The sequence below is a fragment of the Ranitomeya variabilis genome, chromosome 3 (assembly GCF_051348905.1).
Source record: "Ranitomeya variabilis isolate aRanVar5 chromosome 3, aRanVar5.hap1, whole genome shotgun sequence".
Classification (NCBI taxonomy): domain Eukaryota; kingdom Metazoa; phylum Chordata; class Amphibia; order Anura; family Dendrobatidae; genus Ranitomeya; species Ranitomeya variabilis.
In genome coordinates this window covers 378087788-378110348 of record NC_135234.1, presented here as the reverse complement: position 1 = coordinate 378110348, position 22561 = coordinate 378087788, and the positions used below count along the sequence as shown (strand labels likewise).

At 43.0% G+C, this 22561-nt stretch overlaps 1 protein-coding gene across 4 annotated transcripts in view; it reads left to right on the top strand.

The window, feature by feature from the left end:
• ZBTB8A (zinc finger and BTB domain containing 8A) overlaps positions 1-22561 on the top strand; it is a 35885-nt gene that overhangs the window by 4601 nt on the left and 8723 nt on the right. For all 4 annotated transcript variants that reach the window (XM_077296002.1, XM_077296003.1, XM_077296001.1 and 1 more), the window contains exons 2-3: positions 3002-3936; positions 15850-16019. In XM_077296002.1, coding sequence (XP_077152117.1) covers positions 3015-3936; positions 15850-16019 — 1092 coding nt within the window. In that variant the 5' untranslated portion in view covers positions 3002-3014. The remainder of the gene's footprint in view (positions 1-3001; positions 3937-15849; positions 16020-22561) is intronic.

Here is a 22561-nt window from a genome sequence, read left to right as displayed (position 1 = left end):
TGGGCACATGGCAGAGCTCGGAAGGGAAGGAGCGCCGTTTGACTTTTTCAACGCAAAATTGGCTGGATCGGATGCCATGTTGCGTTTGGCTCCCCTGATGTGCCTAAACATTGGAAACCCCCCCACAAGTGACCCCATTTTGGAAACTAGACCCCCAATGAACTTATCTGGATGTGTGGTGAGTAGTAATGAGCGAATATACTCGTTACTCGAGATTTCCCGAGTATGCTCGGGTGACCTCCGAGTATTTTTTAGTGCTTGGAGATTTAGTTTTCATCGCCGCAGCTGAATGATTTACATCTGTTAGCCAGCATAAGTACATGTGGAGGTTGCCTGGTTGCTAGGGAATCCCCACATGTAATCAAGCTGGCTAAGAGATGTAAATCATTCAGCTGAGGTGAGGAAAACTAAATTTCCGGGCACTAAAAAATACTCGGAGGTCACCCGAGTGCGCTCGGGAAATCTCGAGTAAGGCCGGCGTCACACTGGCGTTTTAAACAGCCGAGTGCAATGCGATAAAAAGTCACTGACTGCACTCTGACCATTGTCAGCTATGGGGCAGCTCCCACCAGCCGACTTTTTGTCGGCCGTTTTCCTCGGTCCGAGACAATCGCAGCATGTTGCGATTGTCTCGGACCGAGGAAAACTCTCGGCTCACTCGCACCCATATAAGCCTATGGGTGCGAGTGAGACAGCGCACACCACTCGGATATCATCCGAGTGCTGTGCGTTATAAGCGGACCCCAGCAATGGAGGAGATGGAGAAATTAATTTCTCCGCCTCCTCCGCAGCTGTGCTCCGATCCTCCCTGTGCAAGAGAATCGGAGCACAGACTCTGCTGCGAGCAGGAGCCGAGTGTCATTAGCATATCGCATCCGATGATCTCGCATCGGATGCAATACGCCAGTGTGACGCCGGCCTAACGGGTATATTTGCTCATCACTAGTGGTGAGCATTTTGAACCCCCAGGTGCTTCATAGAAGCTTATAATGTCGAGGTGTGAAAATAATAAAATCACATTTTTGCTCACAAAAATGTTATTTTAGTCCCATATTTTTCATTTTCATAAGGGTAACGAGAAATTTCACCATACAATATGTGGGGGAATACTACTTTTGAGGCACAGTGCAAAGCTCAGAAGGGAAGAGACACCATATTGGAGTTCAGATTTTGCTGGAATGGTTTGAGGGTACCATGTCACATTTGCTGAGCCCCTGAGGTGCCAGAACAACAGAACACCCCCCCCCCCCCATATGTGAATTCATTTTACAAACTACACTCCCCAATTAATTAACCTAGAGGTGCAGTGATCATACTGACACCACATGTGCCTCACGATATTTTATACCATTGAGCGGTGAAGAAAAAATAAATTACGTTTTAACCACTAAAATTTTGTTTTAGCCCCAAGTTTTTAATTTTTCTAAGGGCTAATAGGAATTTTTTTTTTTCTTTACAACAAACTAAGGACCATTTTTTCCTGAGTGCGCCAATACCCTACATGTAATCGGGAAATATTTTTCAGGCACAATGCAAAGCTCAGAAGACAAGGAGCTCCAGATTTTACTGTTATGGTTTGCAGGTGCCATGACTAACTGGGAGAGCCCATGACGTTCCAGAACAGCAGAACCTCCCATAAATGAATCCATTTTACAAACTACACCTCTCAATGAATTCATCTAGGGGTGCAGTGATCATATTGACATCAGTGTCACAGAATTTTATACCATTGGGCAGTGAAGACAAAATACCTATATTTTTATCACCAAAATGTAGTTTTAGCCAAAGATTTTACATTTTCGCACAAGAAGTGGGTAAAAATGGCACCAAAAGTTGTCCTACAAATTCTACTGAATGTGGCAATATCCCATGTGTGGCTGTACAGTACTACTTAGCCATGCGGAGAGACTCGGGAAGAACGGAGCGCTATTTGCCTCCTGGAGCGCAAAAATTCCTAGAATAGTTTGCGGACTCCATGTACAGAGCCCCTAATTGCTAGAAGAGCAGAATCCCCCCTCAAGTGACCCCATTTGGAAATTATACCCCTTGGGGAATTTATCTACAGGTGTAGTGACTATTTTGACTTCCAGAAACAAGCAGCAATGAATGTTGCCGAGTGAAAATTGCAAACTGCCGTTGTAGTGACCAGTATGCTGTAGTGACCAGTACGTTGCAGTCACCACTACGTTATGCCCAAACCATGTTTTTCTGGAGGCATGCACCCGTAAGTTAGGCAAGCTCTCATCACTTCAGAAATGCCAAACATGGACGCAATATGTGGTTTAGTGATAAGCAAGTATGCTCGCAACTCGAGTTTCTCCGAGCATGCTCGGGTGGTCTGCAAGTATTTCGGCATGCTTGGCGATTTAGTGTATGTTGATGCAGCTGCATGATTTGCGGCTGCTAGACAGCTTGAATACATGTGGGGATTGCCTGTTTGTTACTCAATCCCCACATGTATTCAAGCTGTCTAGCAGCCGCAAATCATGCAGCTGCGTCGACATAAACTAAATCTCCGAGCAATGTGTTCCCAGCAGACTGTGCATGTTTTCAGTAATTGACACTAAGGACGAATTTGGACGTTTGGTATATTGTGGTCCCGATACAGACTGCAATTTATGGACTGGACTCAGGTCTTTTGACATAAACTTGAGCTTCATATATGTCTATGAGGCTGTGAAGTTTAGTTCAGGAGACAAGCGGCCAGTCCTTGCATTGTCGATCAAGCATAGTCACCTTAAAGGTTGTCCGGCTTTCTGATATTATATATATCAGTGAGGGTTGGACACCCGGCACACTCAGCGATCAACTGTTTTCAGCTTAGACAATCGGATAGGAACAGTGAACACCTCTGAACAAATGAATAAGAGCTGAGCTTCAGGCCTCGGCAATATCCAGACAGCCTGTTTAAGTTTATTAAGTGGATTTCTTTTAATTAATAAAATCTGTATTTCTTCCATGAGTTGTTTTTCGCTCACTAGCCTTTTCCTCTACTACACAGTGCACTGGGAAGGATGGATTTCTCCTCTCATCATATTCGACTCCTGCAGCTGTTGGATGAACAGAGAAAGAAAGACCTGTTTTGTGACTGTCACATCATGGTAGAAGGCCAAATGTTCACGGCTCATAGAAATGTGCTGTTTGCCAGCAGTGGGTATTTTAAAATGCTGTTGTCCCAAAGCTCGAAGGATGTGAGTAAGCCCACAACCGCTACCTTTGATGTTTTTTCTGCCGACACTTTCACTGCCATCCTAGATTATGTGTATTCTGGCAAATTACCCCTTTCTGGGCAGAATGTCATTGAAGTTATGTCAGCAGCTAGTTATTTGCAAATGACTGATGTCATCAGCGTATGCAAAATGTTTATCAAATCCTCCCTGGACATTAATGAAAAAGATAGGGATGGCTTCTTTAGCTTGTCCGACAAAGACAATGGCAGCAACGGCACTGGATTTTATGCAGCTGGGTGGAGGACTGAAAACAGCCCAACACACACTCATGAAACAGCAGAACATAGTCGTTTTATCGCCGGCTACAACTACCCTCCTCCTATCAACCCACGTTTGCATCGCCCTTTCTCTAAACATTCCCGTAAACCAGAGCATGTCCGTAAGCACCGCAGGCGGTTAACGACTGAAACCCTGAACTCTGCATGCCTTACGTCAGTTCCGTTAGGCGACCTTGTGGGTGGTTCTGCAGAATGCATAGTCCACGATGAAGAGAATACAATGCAGGATGAAGAACCACAATCTCACGAAGAATTGGTGTGCTCAAAGCCTGAAGAAGATGACGAAGGGGACACAGCTCAAAGCTGGCCAGAGTCACCGCAGCATGTAGATTCTGGAGACCAGGACATGGCTCCTCGTATCTCCAAGGCAGATGAGTTGTACAAAGCAATGCCTACCATCTTGGGTGTTATGTCTGGTTGGAGTGAAGGTAAGAGTTCTGTATGTTTTATACTTGATCCCTGGTCATGAAAATAGGTCTGTATTTTACCTAATCACTGACTTCCATGTATTACATGGAATGTAATGTCTGAAACATGGGAATTGTATTGTTAATGGTCGTATCCTAATAGGAATGCCTGCTTTATTAAAAAACATCTATAACCAGATTTCACAATAGCACTACTAGAGCACTTTAAAATACATGTCAGAATGAATTGCAAAAAGGAGGAATGCAGCAGCACTCTGTAGAGACCAATATATTTGCTGCTGCTGCGTTCCTCCTTTTTGCAAGTTATGTATTCATTGCAGTAAACATCTGTTCACACTATATGGAGGTGCTGGTCAGGGTTTTTGTTCGATGTCAAAATGACTGTATAGTCCTTTATTTAATGTAAATACACCTGCCCCATCAGTTTGTACCTGAAAGCTGGTAAAATACAAATACGAATTCCTTTTCCTTTATTACATCCATCAGAAACAGACGGCACATGAATGAGAAACGGCAGACAATCTCTGATCCCCATGGCCCTGCAGATGTACAGTGCATGAGCCGGTGAGTTCAGTGATTGACTGCAGCGCTGTTGACATGACGTTGATCGGCTACAACCAATCAACAAAGACTGGAGGAGCAGCAAGAGGCAGCGCTGATCCCCATGAGAATGACAAAAAATTGTCGGTTGTTTTTTTTCATCTGAGTCTATGGAGTAATCTTTGCAACGAGACAATCCCTTTAACTGTAATCTTTAGAAGCTACTAAAGAACATTTTTAAAGTCCTAAAAAAAATTGTATTAAGTGACTGTTTCGATTATGTAATTAAAAAAAAGGCTTTAAGTGAAGTTATACAATATGTATCAATTAGTAGGTTTTAAAAATCTCAGCTGGCTATTATTCATTGGCTCATAAGCAGTGCAGTGTACTTAGCTGATTAACTTGTTAGAAGACCTAAGGAGTTGGGTTGCATTTATGCAGCCTGACCTGTGGTCGTTTAACATCCACGATTGGCGGTAGTTAAATAACCTTTTTAGACAGGTAGTCCGAACTTCCATGAGCACAAAATGATTGTTAATACAATCGTTCTGTGTGCATAGAACATCATTGCTCTTGGCAAGACATATCCTGTTTACTCTGGGCAAATAAAAGCTGTTTTGGAGAAAGTAGAAGACTCATAACTAGTAATATATCTAAAAAATACATAAAGCATTCTTTGGAAGATGGAGGATGTTAACCCCTTCCTGACATCTGACGTACTATCCCGTCGAGGTGGGGTGGGCCCGTATGACCACCGACGGGATAGTACGTCATACGCGATCGGCCGCGCTCATGGGGGGAGCGCGGCCGATCGCGGCCGGGTGTCAGCTGCATATCGCAGCTGACATCCGGCACTATGTGCCAGGAGCGGTCACGGACCGCCCCCGGCACATTAACCCCGGCACACAGCGATCAAACATGATCGCGGTGTACCGGCGGTATAGGGAAGCATCGCGCAGGGAGGGGGCTCCCTGCGGGCTTCCCTGAGACCCCCGGAGCAACGCGATGTGATCGCGTTGCTCCGAGGGTCTCCTACCTCCCTCCTCGTCGCAGGTCCCGGATCCAAGATGGCCGCGGCATCCGGGTCCTGCAGGGAGAGAGGTGGCTTACCGAGTGTCTGCTCAGAGCAGACACTTGGTAAGCCTGCAGCCCTGCACAGCAGATCGCAGATCTGGCAGAGTGCTGTGCACACTGCCAGATCAATGATCTGTGATGTCCCCCCCTGGGACAAAGTAAAAAAGTAAAAAAAAAATTCCCCACATGTGTAAAAAAATAAATAAAAAAAATATCCTAAATAAATAAAAAAAAAAATATATATTATTCCCATAAATACATTTCTTTTGCTAAATAAAATAAAAAAAACAATAAAAGTACACATATTTAGTATCGCCGCGTCCGTAACGACCCAACCTATAAAACTGCCCCACTAGTTAACCCCTTCAGTAAACACCGTAAGAAAAAAAAAAAAAAAACGAGGCAAAAAACAACGCTTTATTATCATACCGCCGAACAGAAAGTGGAATAACACGCGATCAAAAAGACTGATATAAATAACCATGGTACCGCTGAAAACATCATCTTGTCCCGCAAAAAACGAGCCGCCATACAGCATCATCAGCAAAAAAATAAAAAAGTTATAGTCCTGAGAATAAAGCGATACCAAAATAATTATTTTTTCTATAAAATAGTTTTTATCGTATAAAAGCGCCAAAACATAAAAAAATGATATAAATGAGATATCGCTGTAATCGTACTGACCCGACGAATAAAACTGCTTTATCTATTTTACCAAACGCGGAACGGTATAAACTCCTCCCCCAAAAGAAATTCATGAATAGCTGGTTTTTGATCACTCTGCCTCACAAAAATCGGAATAAAAAGCGATCAAAAAATGTCACGTGTCCGAAAATGTTACCAATAAAAACGTCAACTCGTCCCACAAAAAACAAGATCTCGAATGACTCTGTGGACTCAAATATGGAAAAATTACAGCTCTCAAAATGTGGTAACGCAAAAAATATTTTTTGCAATGAAAAGCGTCTTTCAGTGTGTGACGGCTGCCAATCATAAAAATCCGCTAAAAAATCCGCTATAAAAGTAAATCAAACCCCCCTTCATCACCCCCTTAGTTAGGGAAAAATTAAAAAATTAAAAAATGTATTTATTTCCATTTTCCCATTAGGGTTAGGACTAGAGTTAGGACTAGAGTTAGGACTAGGGTTAGAGCTAGGGTTAGGGCTAGGGTTAGGGCTAGGGTTAGGGTTGGGGCTAGGGTTGGGGCTAGGGTTGGGGCTAGGGTTGGGGCTAGGGTTGGGGCTAGGGTTGGGGCTAGGGTTGGGGCTAGGGTTGGGGCTAGGGTTAGGGCTAGTGTTACGGCTAGTGTTAGGGCTAGTGATAGGGCTAGGGTTATTGCTCGGGTTAGGGCTTGGGTTAGGGCTAGGGTTGGGGCTAGGGTTGGGGCTACAGTTAGGGTTGGGGCTAAAGATAGGGTTAGGGTTTGGATTACATTTACGGTTGGGAATAGGGTTGGGTGTGTCTGGGTTAGAGGAGTGGTTAGGGTTACTGTTGGGATTAGGGTAAGGGGTGTGTTTGGATTAGGGTTTCAGTTATAATTGGGGGGTTTCCACTGTTTAGGCACATCAGGGGCTCTCCAAACGGGACATGGCATCCGATCTGAATTCCAGCCAATTCTGCGTTGAAAAAGGAAAACAGTGCTCCTTCCCTTCAGAGCTCTCCCGTGTGCCCAAACAGGGGTTTACCCCAACATATTGGGTATCAGCGTACTCAGGACAAATTGGACATCATCTTTTGGGGTCCAAGTTCTCCTGCTACCCTTGGGAAAATACAAAACTGGGGGCCAAAAAATAAGTTTTGTGGGAAAAAAAAGATTTTTTATTTTCACGGCTCTGCGTTGTAAACTGTAGTGAAACACTTGGGGGTTCAAAGTTCTCACAACACATCTAGATAAGTTCCTTGGGGGGTCTAGTTTCCGATATGGGGTCACTTGTGGGGGGTTTGTACTGTTTGGGTACATCAGGGGCTCTGCAAATGCAACGTGACGCCTGCAGACCAATCCATTTAAGTCTGCATTCCAAATGGCGCTCCTTCCCTTCCGAGCTCTGTCATGCGCCCAAACAGTGGTTCCCCCCCACATATGGGGTATCAGCGTACTCAGGACAAACTGGACAACAACTTTTGGGGTCCAATTTATCCTGATACCCTTGTGAAAATACAAAACTGGGGGCTAAAAATCATTTTTGTGAAAAAAAAAAAAAAAGAATTTTTATTTTCACGGCTCTGCGTTATAAACTGTAGTGAAACACTTGGGGGTTCAAAGCTCTCAAAACACATCTAGATAAGTTCCTTAGGGGGTCTACTTTCCAAAATGGTGTCACTTGTGGGGGGTTTTAATGTTTAGGCACATCAGGGGCTCTCCAAACGCAACATGGCATCCCATCTCAATTCCAGTCAATTTTGCATTGAAAAGTCAAATGGCGCTCCTTCCCTTCCGAGCTCTGCCCTGCGCCCAAACAATGGTTTACACCCACATATGGGGTATCAGCGTACTCAGGACAAATTGCACAACAATTTTTCGGGTCCAATTTCTTCTCTTACCCTTGGGAAAATAAAAAATTGGGGGCGAAAAGATCATTTTTGTGAAAAAATATGATTTTTTATTTTTACGGCTCTGCATTATAAACTTCTGTGAAGCACTTGTTGGGTCAAAGTGCTCACCACACATCTAGATAAGATCCTTAGGGGGTCTACTTTCCAAAATGGTGTCACTTGTGGGGGGTTTCAATGTTTAGGCACATCAGGGGCTCTCCAAATGCAACATGGCGTCCCATCTCAATTCCAGTCAATTTTGCATTGAAAAGTCAAATGGCGCTCCTTTCCTTCCGAGCTCTGCCATGCGCCCAAACAGTGGTTTACCCCCACATATGGGGTATCAGCGTACTCAGGACAAATTGTACAACAAATTTTGGGGTCTATTTTCTCCTGTTACCCTTGGTAAAATAAAACAAATTGGAGCTGAAATAAATTTTGTGTGAAAAAAAAGTTAAATGTTTATTTTTATTTAAACATTCCAAAAATTCCTGTGAAACACCTGAAGGGTTAATAAACTTTTTGAAAGTGGTTTTGAGTACCTTGAGGGGTGCAGTTTTTAGAATGGTGTCACACTTGGGTATTTTCTATCATATAGACCCCTCAAAATTACTTCAAATGAGATGTGGTCCCTAAAAAAAAATGGTGTTGTAAAAATGAGAAATTGCTGGTCAACTTTTAACCCTTATAACTCCGTCACAAAAAAAAATTTTGGTTCCAAAATTGTGCTGATGTAAAGTAGACATGTGGGAAATGTTACTTATTAAGTATTTTGCGTGACATATGTCTGTGATTTAAGGGCATAAAAATTCAAAGTTGGAAAATTGCGAAATTTTCAAAATTTTCGCCAAATATTCGTTTTTTTCACAAATAAACGCAAGTTATATCGAAGAAATTTTACCATTATCATGAAGTACAATATGTCACGAGAAAACATATGTCTGAATCGCCAAGATCCGTTGAAGCGTTCCAGAGTTATAACCTCATAAAGGGACAGTGGTCAGAATTGTAAAAATTGGCCCGGTCATTAACGTGCAAACCACCCTTGGGGGTGAAGGGGTTAAACCTTTACACAAGGTGGTTTAGACACACAACATAAGTATACACACTGACCAACAGGAATAACAGTTTAAAGTGCAAGTGCTCAAAACAACCAGTGCTCATATAAAAAAGTTTGGTCTCAACAATGTTACATGATGAACCTCAGTCATTCATACAGGAAAGTAGGAGCAAATTATATTAGAGACTTAATCTATCACACCCTGTCGTGCCTTCCTACTGGTTTATTTCTGGCTACGGCCTGCTTTCTGTCGGCAGCACCAGACACTGAGCTGTGGTTCACTGAGGCCAAGGACATTTTTTTTGGAAACCTTTTCTCCCCAGAAAAAGTATACACTTACATATAAGGCAGCAATTAGGGACCTTACGAAGGTCTACAAAGAACATGTTGCTTCCTGGTGGGAAATATAAATCCTAGATAATTATATCAAGAACAGTATAGTCCCAAGGGATTTACCCATCACCTTGCTACCAGCACTGCGTTGCAGAAACCCTCAACTGATGATCAATTGGGAAAAGGAAGCCACTGACAGTTCCCTGAGATTGATGCAGCTTTTCTTAGCAGATGAGAAATCTAACTTTGAATTGTTAAATGACAAAATAAAGGAACAGATAGAAGTCACTAAAATACCAAAGAGTCATTTACAAAACAGTGTTGAGAAATTTCAATATCTTAAATAAAGGTAGCAAAAGCAATATCAGGGATCTTCAGGATTTCAAAGACCACAAAATATCAGGTACTGGGGGATCGGTTTGAGCGTGGTGAACGAGAGACAGAATTGTCATCCACAGAAGCAGAACATTTTGATACCCGACAGAAAACATCACAGGGGTGCCAGAGGGGCAGGAATAGGAGTTATCCAAGGAGTGAACGCAATACATCGTCGTTGACTAGAACTAGTTTTTTAGACCGAGCCTACCCCCTGCGAAGTCCCACCCCTTTCAACTGGGATTAGACCTGCAGGTTGTTAATTTTTTACAAAAGAACCCTTGATGATATAGAAATGTCCAGGGGCATTCATTTGTGCCTACAAGCAACTTCTCTGTTTTCGAGCGTATCAAGGACATCAATTTATTTGTCAGGAAATTGAGGTGGCATAAGTTTTATGTGCAAAAAGACAAGGATTTGTGCCATTCTCAACATTCCAGTAGAATTTCTATCTGATGCTCAATTATCGGCCAGACTAGGTCAGCCAGTTTTTTTTTTTTCATCCACGGGTCAAGGTCCATTCACATCACTTAAAAACCCCAGCTCTAAAATGCCCCCACCGACAAGTTACCGATCAGCTCTAGATATATTTGTAAACTTGGTTGCTAGGGAAATCAAGAATTTGGGCACTACTGGGGAGATGCATAATCTGTCCAAAAACAGATGGCAGCTCTCTGCATCCTTGAAAAAGACTCTACAATTGTGATAAAGCCTTCTGACAAGGGGGTTAATATTGTTATTCTGGACACTGATCAATACAAAAAAGATGTCTCTCCTTATTAGATGATCGTACTACTTAAGCCTTAATCACTAGAAACCCAATACAGGAGTCAATCGATAAGTTGAAGGGCATCCATGAAAGAGCCAACAGTGAGGGACTGATTATCCAGGAAGAATTGACCTTCATCCTCCCTCAGCACCCGATTATGGCCACTTTTTATGCTTTACCAAAGCTACATAAAGGCCTTCCACCCCTTAAGGGGAGTACAAAATCCAACCAAGAAGAAGAAGAAAAAAGTGGCACTCTGTGATCAAGTAGAAAATTCTTCTTTAATGTAGAAAATCAGTGCATGGATACAGGGGAGCAGGTACAGCAGTGGATGACGGCTGGTTCGCGTAAATCGGACGCTTCAACAGGGCCAAGAATGGGACCATTCTTGGACCTGTTGAAGTGTCCGACCACTGTGAAACAGCTGTTGTCTTCTGCTGTACCTGCTCCTTTGTTTCCATTCACTCATTTTCTACATTAAAGAAGAATTTTCTACATGATCGATGCCACCTTTTTCTTCTCTTTGTTTGGATTGTGTATGACGCTGTTCGTTAGTTGTGTATCACCTGTGATCGTGAAGCCTACAATCTGGTTCGCTGAAAAGCTACTCGAGGTATGCAATATGTTGTTTGGTGCTGGTTCCCTCACACTTCAGCAACCCCTTAGGCTAGGTTCACATTGCGTTAGTGGGTGATCGCTAACGGACAGCGTTGCACGGCGAAAATGTCGCAATTAACGCCGTGCAACGGGTCCGTTAGCGCACCCATTGACAGCAATGTAAATTTCGCCTGCAGCGCATCGCTTGCGCGTGCCTTTTTCGGCTCGCGCTAGCGATGTGCCGTTCTTTTGTAGCGCGCCTCGGACGCTGCTTGCAGCGTCTGCGGCGCGCCCGAGGTCCATTCCCCGCTCTCGCAGATCAGGGGATCTGCGAGAGCGGGGACGTTAGCGCGACCCCTACAAAAACATTGCGTTAGCGCAATCCGCTAGCGCTAAACGGATTGCCCTAACGCAATGTGAACCTAGCCTTAGAGGGAGACCTATAGTGTCTCTGATTAAATAGTGTGGGCCATAATGGGGGGGGGTATATCTTGACATCTTGAGACATTAACATCGTATATTAGGGATACGATGGACTTTCTGCGTAGACTTGGGGGAATGCATATTGACCAGAGTGTCTTGCTGGCTAGCCTAGGCATTGAAGCCTTGTACTCCTCAATCCCCCATGACCAAGGTCTGAAAGGTGTGGAATATTTTTTAACTGCTAGGGGTTGTCAATTCATACCTCATAATACATTTGTGTTAACCCTGCTTGGTTTTGTCCTTGCCAACAATTAATTCATTTTTGACTACAACATAAACTACCAGCTCAGGTGCATTGCTATGGGCAGCTATACCAACTTGTTCCTGGGCTGGTGGGAGGACACCAGGGTATTTACAGAAACCATGGCAGGTTTTACCAGACTCCTAGAATGAAGGGGAAGATGTATTGATGACGTCTTTATCTTATGGAGTGGTACAAGGGAAATATTCATGCCCTTTGTCACTCATTGAGAATGATATTGGAATCCGATTTACATATGAGATTCATAATACAAATCTACCATTTTTTGACATCATGACTGCCAAATCAGAGAAAGGGACAATAAATACCACCATATTCCGTAAACCCATATCCACCAACGCACTATTGAGGTGGGATGGTCATCACCAATACCCCCCCAAAAAAGGGCATACCGAAAGGTCCGTATCTCAGACTGACCAGCGATTATCCTGAGACAAAAGACTTTATAAACAAATCTGATGACCTAAGAGGTTTCTTACCAAGAGTTGCCCTAATCACGTGCTGAGGGAAGCATTCTCAAAATGAATGAGGATATTGCTGGCGCTATTGGAGCATCACCTACCATCGCGTCCCGCAAAAGTAGATCTATAGGCGTCTGTGTTGTCCACAGCCACTATACACTAATGTCAATTAACATGTGGTTATAGGCTAAACCAAATGGTTCTTTTTAAATGTGGTGCATGTGTAGCTTGTGATTCTATCCAAAGAGGTATACAGTTCCACAACGACCACACTGGTGTGCAATTTCGGCTATAGGACTTTTATTAATTGTAAAACTAATGGCATCGTATATAAGGCTACTTATTCTTGCAGGAAGGTCTATATGGGCAAATCAATCCAGCAGTTCAGGAGACTGGTGGGAGAACATTTGTGAGATATCACAAATAAACGGGACACACCCCTGGCTAGACATGAGAATTGTGAGCATCAGGGCAACACTAAAGACATGAAGTCAGGGCACTTCCGCTATCTGAATGTCACATGAGTGTACCAAAGATAGGAAGCCATGGCGTCTATGCAGTGTGATGACCGCGAATAAGGGCACTTCCGCTATCTGAATGTCACATGAGTGTTCCAAAGATAGGAAGCCATGGCGTCTATGCAGTGTGATGACCGCGAATAAGGGCACTTCCGCTATCTGAATGTCACATGAGCGTTCCAAAGATAGGAAGCCATGGCGTCTATGCAGTGTGATGACCACGAATAAGGACACTTCCGCTATCTGAATGTCACATGAGCGTTCCAAAGATAGGAAGCCATGGCGTCTATGCAGTGTGATGACCGCGAATACGTCAGACGCCGTGTGATTAAAGGCTTTGGGTGCATAGCTATTTATAGGCAGCATTGTCTGCTGTTTAGTACCTGACCACTTCATTCTATTTAGGTTCTTGACATGACCGGTTGGACGAATTTTTAGAGTTGCCTGTCATTGCAGGAACTCTTGTTCAACTACTCTTTATTTTCACACTTACGGTTCACACCCCCCTGTGAATCCTCTGGATAGAGGAGGAAACACATAGGTAGGGATACTATTCATTCTTGGGGTTTATTTAGGAGGTACCACACTTGGGTACTGCTCTTGTCAGCGCAGAAGAAACACATGTGACATGACAGGGTGTGGTAGATTAAGTTCCTGATATAATTTGCTCCAACTTTACTGCATGGATGACTGAGGTTGATCATACAACATTGTGAGAACAAACTTTTTTATATGAGCACTGGTTGTTTTGAGCACTTGCACTTTAAACTGTTATTCCCAGTGGTCTATGTGTATACTTATTTGATCTAGGTGTTTTACATATATTATTAAAAATGATGTTTTAGTATGTATCTTTCTCCTTGCTGACTAAAAACATCACTAGACAGTAGCCCAAAAAAACACCACCACTGACTGCATCCGCGATTCATTTTATGACTAGCTTGCCTGGCGCGACATCATCTTTGCGGTGTGACGCACATGTGATGTCATGCAAGGCCTGCTGATCAAAGGTAGCAGATGCCATCATGTAAGAGACAGTTCTCATGACTATGTTCTAGTAGCCACAGAATATGGACATGGCCAATGGACCTGCGAATCGATTTGCACTAATTTTACTACTAACAGGTCACAAAGCAGTTGGGGGAGTCGCTAAATCAGCTGTGCTTAGAGCTCAGAGAAAATGTAAAGTGCTTGTGGGAAATGTGGTTTTTAGTGGTCACACGATCAGCACAAAAAGGACCCCTATTTCACACTGAGCAGAGACCTGGAGCCAGAGCAAAAAGTGGACAATTAGTCTGTTAGTATCTGTAGGCATAGTTGGATTACTTTAGAAATGTTAAGACCCCCATACACATTAGACTAAAACTGGCTAAACTCAACGATACTGGCAGGTCTCCACACTCTTCCCCCGAATTTCAAAAGCCAATACATTTGTTCTCACTCTGAATAAGCTGCTACCAGAGGCTCTCTGAGAACATAGTAAAGCTTGTTAAAAAAAAAATTGCGCTATTTGTCGATACCCGTAGCATCTCAATTTTTCTGGGGCTTGGTCAGGGCTTTTTTTGGTTTTGCATGCCGAGCTGACTTTTTTTAATATGATCTTTTGATCGCTTGTTATTGCATTTTAATGCAATGTTGCGGCAACCAAAAATGTAATTGTAATGTCACGTCCTCATTGCATCTTCAGGTTGCTGCCCCCTGCAGTCCCCGGACCTCGCATGTTGTGACGTGGTGATGCCGTGACTTTCGGTGCTTGGGGAGAACTCTCCCAAGCTCCTTCAAAGCTGGAAGATTCGGCCCAGCATAAGAGGTCCGGGGATTTCAGCACGAGCGGTGGGGATAAATCCCCCGCCGCATCTTCAGGATAGGTGAGCGGAAATGTGAGTATAAGGATTTTTTTCTTTTTTTTTAACATTTTGATGGGGTTTATGGTTTAGAAAATTGGTGGCTAGTAACCACTATTTTGCTGAATCCATGTGTAAACTAATTGCAAAAAAAAATCCGCATTTTGACCAATTTAGAATTTTTGTAAAATTCAATTCCACTCATTTTATTGCTTGTCTCTAGCAGTAAGCCCTCCTTTGTCCCAAGGAAAGCCACCACACCGCTTTTACTTAAACTATTGTTTTAAATATGTCGTAAACCAATAGTACACATGAAAATAAGCCAATTTGTGATATTTCTTTCCAAAATAATTTGCTTCTTTCTTTCCCCAAATTGATCAAACATTATCAAAATTCTCAATTGAGGTAAAATCTGTATTCATTGAAGACAGACTTTCCCATTAATGATAGGAGATGGCTGCTGCTACTGATAAGATTCAGTAATGGGGAAGTCTGTCTTCAATTAATAAAAATTTTACTTCAGTATTGAGAATTTTGATAACTGATCAATTTTAGCAGAGAAAAGCAAAACATTTTTTGGTAAGAAATATTACAAAGTTGCTTATTTTCACGTGTACTAGGAGAAGTGAGGAGCAAATACTGGTACCACTGAACTAAATGTCTGTAAATAGCACCAGCTGGTGGCAGCTGCAGGCAGAAGAAAAGAGACAATGTAGTGTGTTTATATAAAGTTCTAATATTGATGTGGGTACCAATAATCTTAAAAAATCCTCTCTCCTAGGAAGAGATAGAAAATCAACGCATAGGAGTGCCACGTGGAGCACACTCACATACTTGCTTCATGCAGCCTGGTGCCTTGATTTAAGAAAACATTGACCTTGTGTAACTATTGTACTTTACCAGGTTTTGGGGATTAGATTTACTAAAGGTGAACCAACATGTAGTCATCACAAGAAAAGTGTGCAACATAAAGTACACACAAGTTAAAGCCGCTGCAGAATTGCTACTTGTCAGTGGAAACCGCCTCCTCTTGTATTCTCATGATATAACTTTTTCTGTTGCTAGATGATCTGAGTCCGGTGAGGTTTAAATGTCCGTTCTGCACCCACACTGTCAAACGCAAAGCTGATCTTAAGCGTCATCTGCGCTGTCACACAGGAGAGCGGCCATACCCTTGTGAGGCCTGTGGAAAGAGGTTCACACGTTTGGAGCATCTCCGGAACCATTTTCAAACTGTATGTAATGAACATTTCAGCAAAAATACGAATTTATGTATTCTGTTTTGTGGGTACGTTTTGCAACATCTTTTCAGCCTAAAATAAAAAACTGCAAATACTCTGCCCCCTGCTTCCTACTACTGGGCACCATATATGCATACAGAGCTGGTCAGTCATAGTTACACACAGCATGTCATCTATACCTGTGGAGACAGCCGGGATGTATTTTATCACAGTACTGAGCTCTGAACTTGCAGCTCCACAAGCTAGCATGTGCACTAAATTGGTCCCTACTACTGAGCACCATATATGCACACAGAGCTAGTCAGTCATATTTACACATAGCATGTCATCTATATCTAGATAACAATAGTACACAGGAAAATAAGCAACTTTGTAATAACGTATCGGAGAAATCTTTCTGGACTGATCTATCCTGTCGTTGCTAGAGGCAGTCACAAAGATTCTGCTGCAGGTTCTCTTCAGAGGATCATTTGTGCACACAGCCTATCTGCATTTTTGCTGTATTTTTTTTCAATGCAGACTTGTCACAAAACCTTAAAGGTTTCCAGATTCCAGCAAAGTGAATGAGAATCCTGAAGTCTCATGCACAGGTAGCTTGTGACTTGCAGATTTAGGGTAAGTTCACGCGGGACATTTTTGCTGCGTTTTTTTCGCTGTTTTTTTATGCTAATTTTCAGCTGCTTTTTACAGTACCAGCAAAGCCTATGAGACTTCAGAAGTCTCATGCACACACATTGGGTTTTTGTGTGATCAGTATTTTGTGCTTTGCAGCTTTTTTTTTTTACATAGAGCATGTCACGTCTTTCAGCGTTTTTCCGGCGTTAATAAGACACCTATCCATTACTGATCCTATAATAATTAAAGGGTTAAATAAACACACACACACACAAAAGTATTTTAATAAAATAAAACACCACAGAGTTTTGATCATATTTTTATTGTTCTGCCATTCCAAAGTGAAGCCCTCGATCTTCTGTAATAAAAATAAAATAAAAAAGCAAAAGTATACTCCCTGATCCGTCGTAGTCCAATATAACGAGTGTCCAACACGGAATCTGGGGGAGATGCTAATGCGACCTCTCCCGTCTGTAAGCGACTGGGGAATGAATGAGACGGAGCAGGCGCGGGCTCAGTAACTAGTGGTGACATCACTGAGCCTGCGCTCCCTCACTGCCTGACCTGAAGTAACCTCTACACCGTGGGAAAATGCCAGGGAAGAGGATACCGCAGGTAATGTATCTATTCATTCTATCCATCTACAGGAAGTTTTTTTTTCTCTGTGTGCACTCAACTTTATTGGCATGCACAAAGAGGAAAAGAATCCGCCAGAAAAAAAACACACCAAAAACGCCGCAAAAAATGCACCTTAAACTGCGTTTGTGGCGCAGCTGCTTTCCTGCCAAGATGATCAGGTTTAGCTGCAAAAAAAACCTCAGCAAAAAGGCCCTGTGTGAACTTAAAGCTGCCACCTGTCAATTCAGGGTTTTTTTTGCTGCAGACTTCACCCATATTAATGAGTGGGGAAAAATCTGCTCCAAAAATGCAGAAAAAATGCTGTTTTTGCTGCTGCATTTTTTTTTTCTGTCAAGAGATGCAGAAATTTCTGCACCAAATACTTAAAACGTGTGCACATCTCAAACTTTCAAGCACAAATATATCTCCTATTTCAGTAATGAGAAAATCTGTAGTCACAGAAGACAGATTTTACCCGTGAAATGAGAATGAATGCTCATTCTAGGCAGCACAGTGGTTGGCACTGTTGTTTTCCAGCGCTGGGGTCCTGGGTTCAAATCCCACCAAGGACAACATCTGCAAGGAGTTTTTTATGTTCTCCCAAGTTTGGGTGAGTTTCCTACCACATTCCAATATACAAAATGAAAGGTACTTTAGTTTGTGAGCCCCAATAGGGACAGCGATGTTGAGGTCTGAAAAGCTCTATGGAATTAATTACACTATAAAGTGAATAAAATAAATAGTACTGGGGGGAGAAAAAGGCAGATTTTTCTAAACCGTTATTACAAAGTCTTATTTTAATGTGTACTATTGATTTATGGAAAAAATAAAAGGAGTTATTTTTTAACCCCTGAGATATAAGAGAATAGCCTCCCCATACAGGTGACAATCCAGCAGCTGTTGGCTGGACACTATAGCTGACAACTTGCTGCATCAGCCACGATCAGTGTTTGCACCTTCCATATCTTTTTAACCCCTTAGATGCTGCTGTCAATAGTGACTACATCAATATAAATGGTTAACAGCATGTAGGGGCTACCTCTTTATCCCAATTGGTGCCGTCAGATCATAATTTTGTGGTCCAGATGTTTGTCATAGCAATTCATGACCAAATAGCGGCCTTAAGAGTCTGATGGCTGTTGTAACCTGTTCAGAAGTTAGAGACATTTAGGTGGTAAAAATACACATTTTCATTTCTGTTATACCACTTTGCATTAATTCCTGAAAAGCACCTAAAGGGTTAATAAACTACCTGACAGCAGTTTTCAATATGTTAGGGGGTGCCGTTTTTAAAATGGTATCACTTTTGGGGGTTTCCCAATATATGGGACCCCTAAAGTCACTTCAAACATGGATAAGTCCCTAAAAAAATAAATTTTGTAAATTTCCTTGAAAAAAATGAAAAATTACTGCTACGTTTTTAAACCTCCTAAAATGCTTACAAAATAAAATGTTACAAACGGTGCTGATGTAAAGCAGACATGTGGGAAATATTTATTAATGTTTTGCTGTGGTATGACTATCTGGATTAAAGAGAAAATCATTCAAACTTTGAAAATTGCTAATTTTTTAACATTTTTCTCAAATTTCTGATATTTTTTATAAATAAACACAAAACATATCAACCTAAATTTACCATTATCATAAAGCATAATGTGCCACGAAAAAACGGTCTCAAAATCACTGGGATTTGTTGAAACGTTCCAGAGTTATTACTACATAAAGGGATACTGGTCAGATTTTAAAAATTTGGCTCCGTCACTAAGGGGTTAAACATACAAATACCGTACTTAAAGTACAATTTTAGAAGTTCAGAGGTATGGATTAATACTTGATCACCATCAACCCTCACTGTTTAATTTCATCTCACCTATGTTACATCTTTACATTTTCCCCCCCCCCTCCCCCCAAGTTGGGTCACATGATTCCTAGTCTGACTACCTTACATGCGCTAATGTGTAGTCAGGATGTCTGTCTCTGACTTCCTGTGATCTATAGGATGACGTCACCTATGAAATCCTTCCTGGTAACTCTCAGACACCTTCCCTAGCAGTGATGCCCTCCTTGTCCTTCTCTGTCCTCCCATGCAGCAGTACTGTAGATATGTGAAGATTTTTGAAACTGTCTAAAAGAAAACCATCTCTGCTGTTCAAAGCAATCATTGAGCAACTCCTTTTGTATTCTGGTCTGGAAGAAATGAAAACTAAGCTGTGATTGGTGCCAAAGACTTTTTTTTTTTCTTCTTAAACCCCTTTCTGACCTCTGACGGGATAGTACGTCCGAGGTCAAAACCCCCACTTTGATGCGGGCTCCAGCGGTGAGCCCACATCAAAGCCGGGACATGTCAGCTGTTTTGTACAGCTGACATGTGCCCGCAATAGTGGCGGGTGGAATCGCGATCCACCCGCTGCTATTAACTAGTTAAATGCCACTGTCAAACGCTGACAGTGGCATTTAACTAGTGCTTCCGTCCATGGGGCCGGAAATGTGCGCATCGCCGACCCCCGTCACATGATCGGGGGGTCAGCGATGCGTCGGCATGACAACCAGACGTCTATTGAAGACCTCTATGGTTGTTGATGCCGGATTGCTTTGAGCACCACTCTGTAAAATGCAATAACGGGCGATCAAAAGAACATATCTGCACCAAAATGGTATAATTAAAAACGTCAGCTTGGCACACAAAAAAATAAGCCCTCACCTGACCCCAGATCACAAAAAATGGAGACGCTACGGGTATTCGAAAATTGCGCAATTTTTTTTTTAAAGCAAAGTTTGGAATATACCACTTAGATAAAAAATAACCTAGACATGTTTGGTGTCTATGAACTCGTAGTGAAGGAACAGATGATTGGCCTCGGGGAGACCAAAACATCCAACACCGCGGAGACACCATCACGTGTTTCTCAACGCAGTGATCCAGAACACTGCCCCCATCCCTTATGGGAAATATGCAAATGCATGTAGGATAGCTGCGGAGACACCATCACGTGTTTCTCAACGCAAGCAGTGAATAGCCAGACCTTTCCCCGGGAAGGAACAACCACGGGAAGGGCAGCATCCAATAAAGGAAAACATGGGGGCAGTGTTCTGGATCACTGCGTTGAGAAACACGTGATGGTGTCTCCGCGGTGTTGGATGTTTTGGTCTCCCCAAGGCCAATCATCTGTTCCTTCACAGCCTTTTACTAGGCACTGCTCCTAATAGCCAGATTCCTACTCCACACTGATGAGGGGCAAACACCCCGAAACAGCTGTCTGTGGATGGATACCATGCTTGGCATAGGTGGTTTTCCTGTATTGGATGTTTTCCTTTATTGGATGCTGCCCTTCCCGTGGTTGTTCCTTCCCGGGGAAAGGTCTGGCTATTCACTGCTTGCATATGAACTCGTAGTGACCTGGAGAATCATAATGGCAGATCAGTTTTAGCATTTAGTGAACCTAGCAAAAAAGCCAAACAAAAAAGTGTGGGATTGCACTTTTTTTGCAATTTCACCACACTTGAAATTTTTTTTTCCCGTTTTCTAGTACACGACATGGTAAAACCAATGGTGTCATTCAAAAGTACAACTCGTCCCGCAAAAAATAAGCCCTTGCATAGCCATATTTACTGGGAAGGAGGGGAGTGAAAATCGAAAACGCAAAACCGTAAAAAGCTGGGGTCATGAAGGGGTTAAGCATCCAGTCAGATGGCCGTATAGATGACTGCGATAGTAACCGACTGTCCAGCAGCTCTCCTAAGTGTGACCGCTTCATTTTATTTCAATATCGATAGCGTTGGGCCGTGACGAGTCTCTAGCGTCTGTGCTAATGTTGGACTTTAACCCCTTAACGACCGCCGATATGCCTTTTAACGGCGGCAGTTAAGGGTACTTAAACCACAGCGCTGTTAATTAACAGCACTGTGGAAAAAGTGAATAGCGCCCACCAGAGTCAGATTTTCTCGGGGGTCTCGGTTGCCGGGGGTAGAGAACATGATTTGGGGGGTTTTTAACGACCCCCGAGTTGCGATTGCCGGTAATTAACCGTTTACCGGCTGTCGCAACAAAAAAAAAAAAAAACACGATTTGCCATTTTAATTTCTCTGTCCTCTGATGTGATCGCACATCGGAGGACAGAAATGGGGTCCCCGATCGCCCCCCGATACTTACCCATCTCCCCCGGTGCTCCCGATGGGCGCCGCCATCTTTCTCCGGGAAAAAAATGGCAGGCGCATGCGCACTGCACCCGCCGCCCGGAAGATCTTTGGGGTCTCGGCTGCCGGGGGTAGCCGAGACCCCAAAGAACATTATCGGGGTCGGTTTTTACCGACCCCTGTTTTGCGATCGCCGGTAATTAACTGTTTACCGGCGACCGCAAAAAAAAAAAAAAAAAGCGATGTCATTCTCTGTCCTCTGATGTGATCGCACATCAGAGGACAGAGAAATAGGGGGATCGGGGACCCTGTTATACTTACCGGTGTCCCTGGGTCCTCCTGCTGGCCGCCGGCTTCTTGCTCCGGTAAGAAAATTATGATCTGCCGGCCGGCAGAGGAAGATTCTTCCTCTTGTTTTATTTTGGTCACTGTGAGATCCTATCACAGTGATCAAAATAAAAAAAATAGTAAATAACCCCCCCCTCCCCCCTTTATTACCCCCTTAGTAAGGAAAAAATAGAAATACATACTTTTTTTTATTTTATTTTCCAGTTAGGGGTAGGGTTAGGATATGTGCACACGTAGAATGGTTCTCTGTGGATTTTTCCGCAGCGGATTTAATAAATCCGCAGGGCCAAAACGCTGCATTTTTCCTGCGGATTTATTGCAGATGTACCGCGATTTTTGTGCCGATTCCCCTGCGGTTTTACAACTGCGGTTTTCTATTATGGAGCAGGTGTAAAACAGCTGCGGAATCTGCAGAAAGAATTGACATGCTGCGTAATGTAAACCGCTGAATTTCCGCGTGGTTTTTTTCCGCAGCATGGGCACAGCGTTTTATGTTTCCCATAGGTTTACATTGTACTGTAAACTCATGGGAAACTGCTGCGGATCCGCAGCAAAATCCGCAACGTGTGCACATAGCCTTAGGGTTAGGGCTAGGGTTAGAGCTAGGGTCAGGGTTGGGGCTAGGTTTAGGGCTAAAGTTAGGGTTTGGGCTAAAGTTAGGGTTAGAGTTGGGATTAGGGTTTGGATTAGGGTTGGCATTGGGGTTACATTTGGGATTAGGGTTAAGGTTAGGGTTGGGATTAGGGTTAGGTTTTGAGGATAGGGTTGAGATTAGGATTAGGGGTGTGTTGAGTTTAGGGTTATGGTTAGCTTTGGTATTA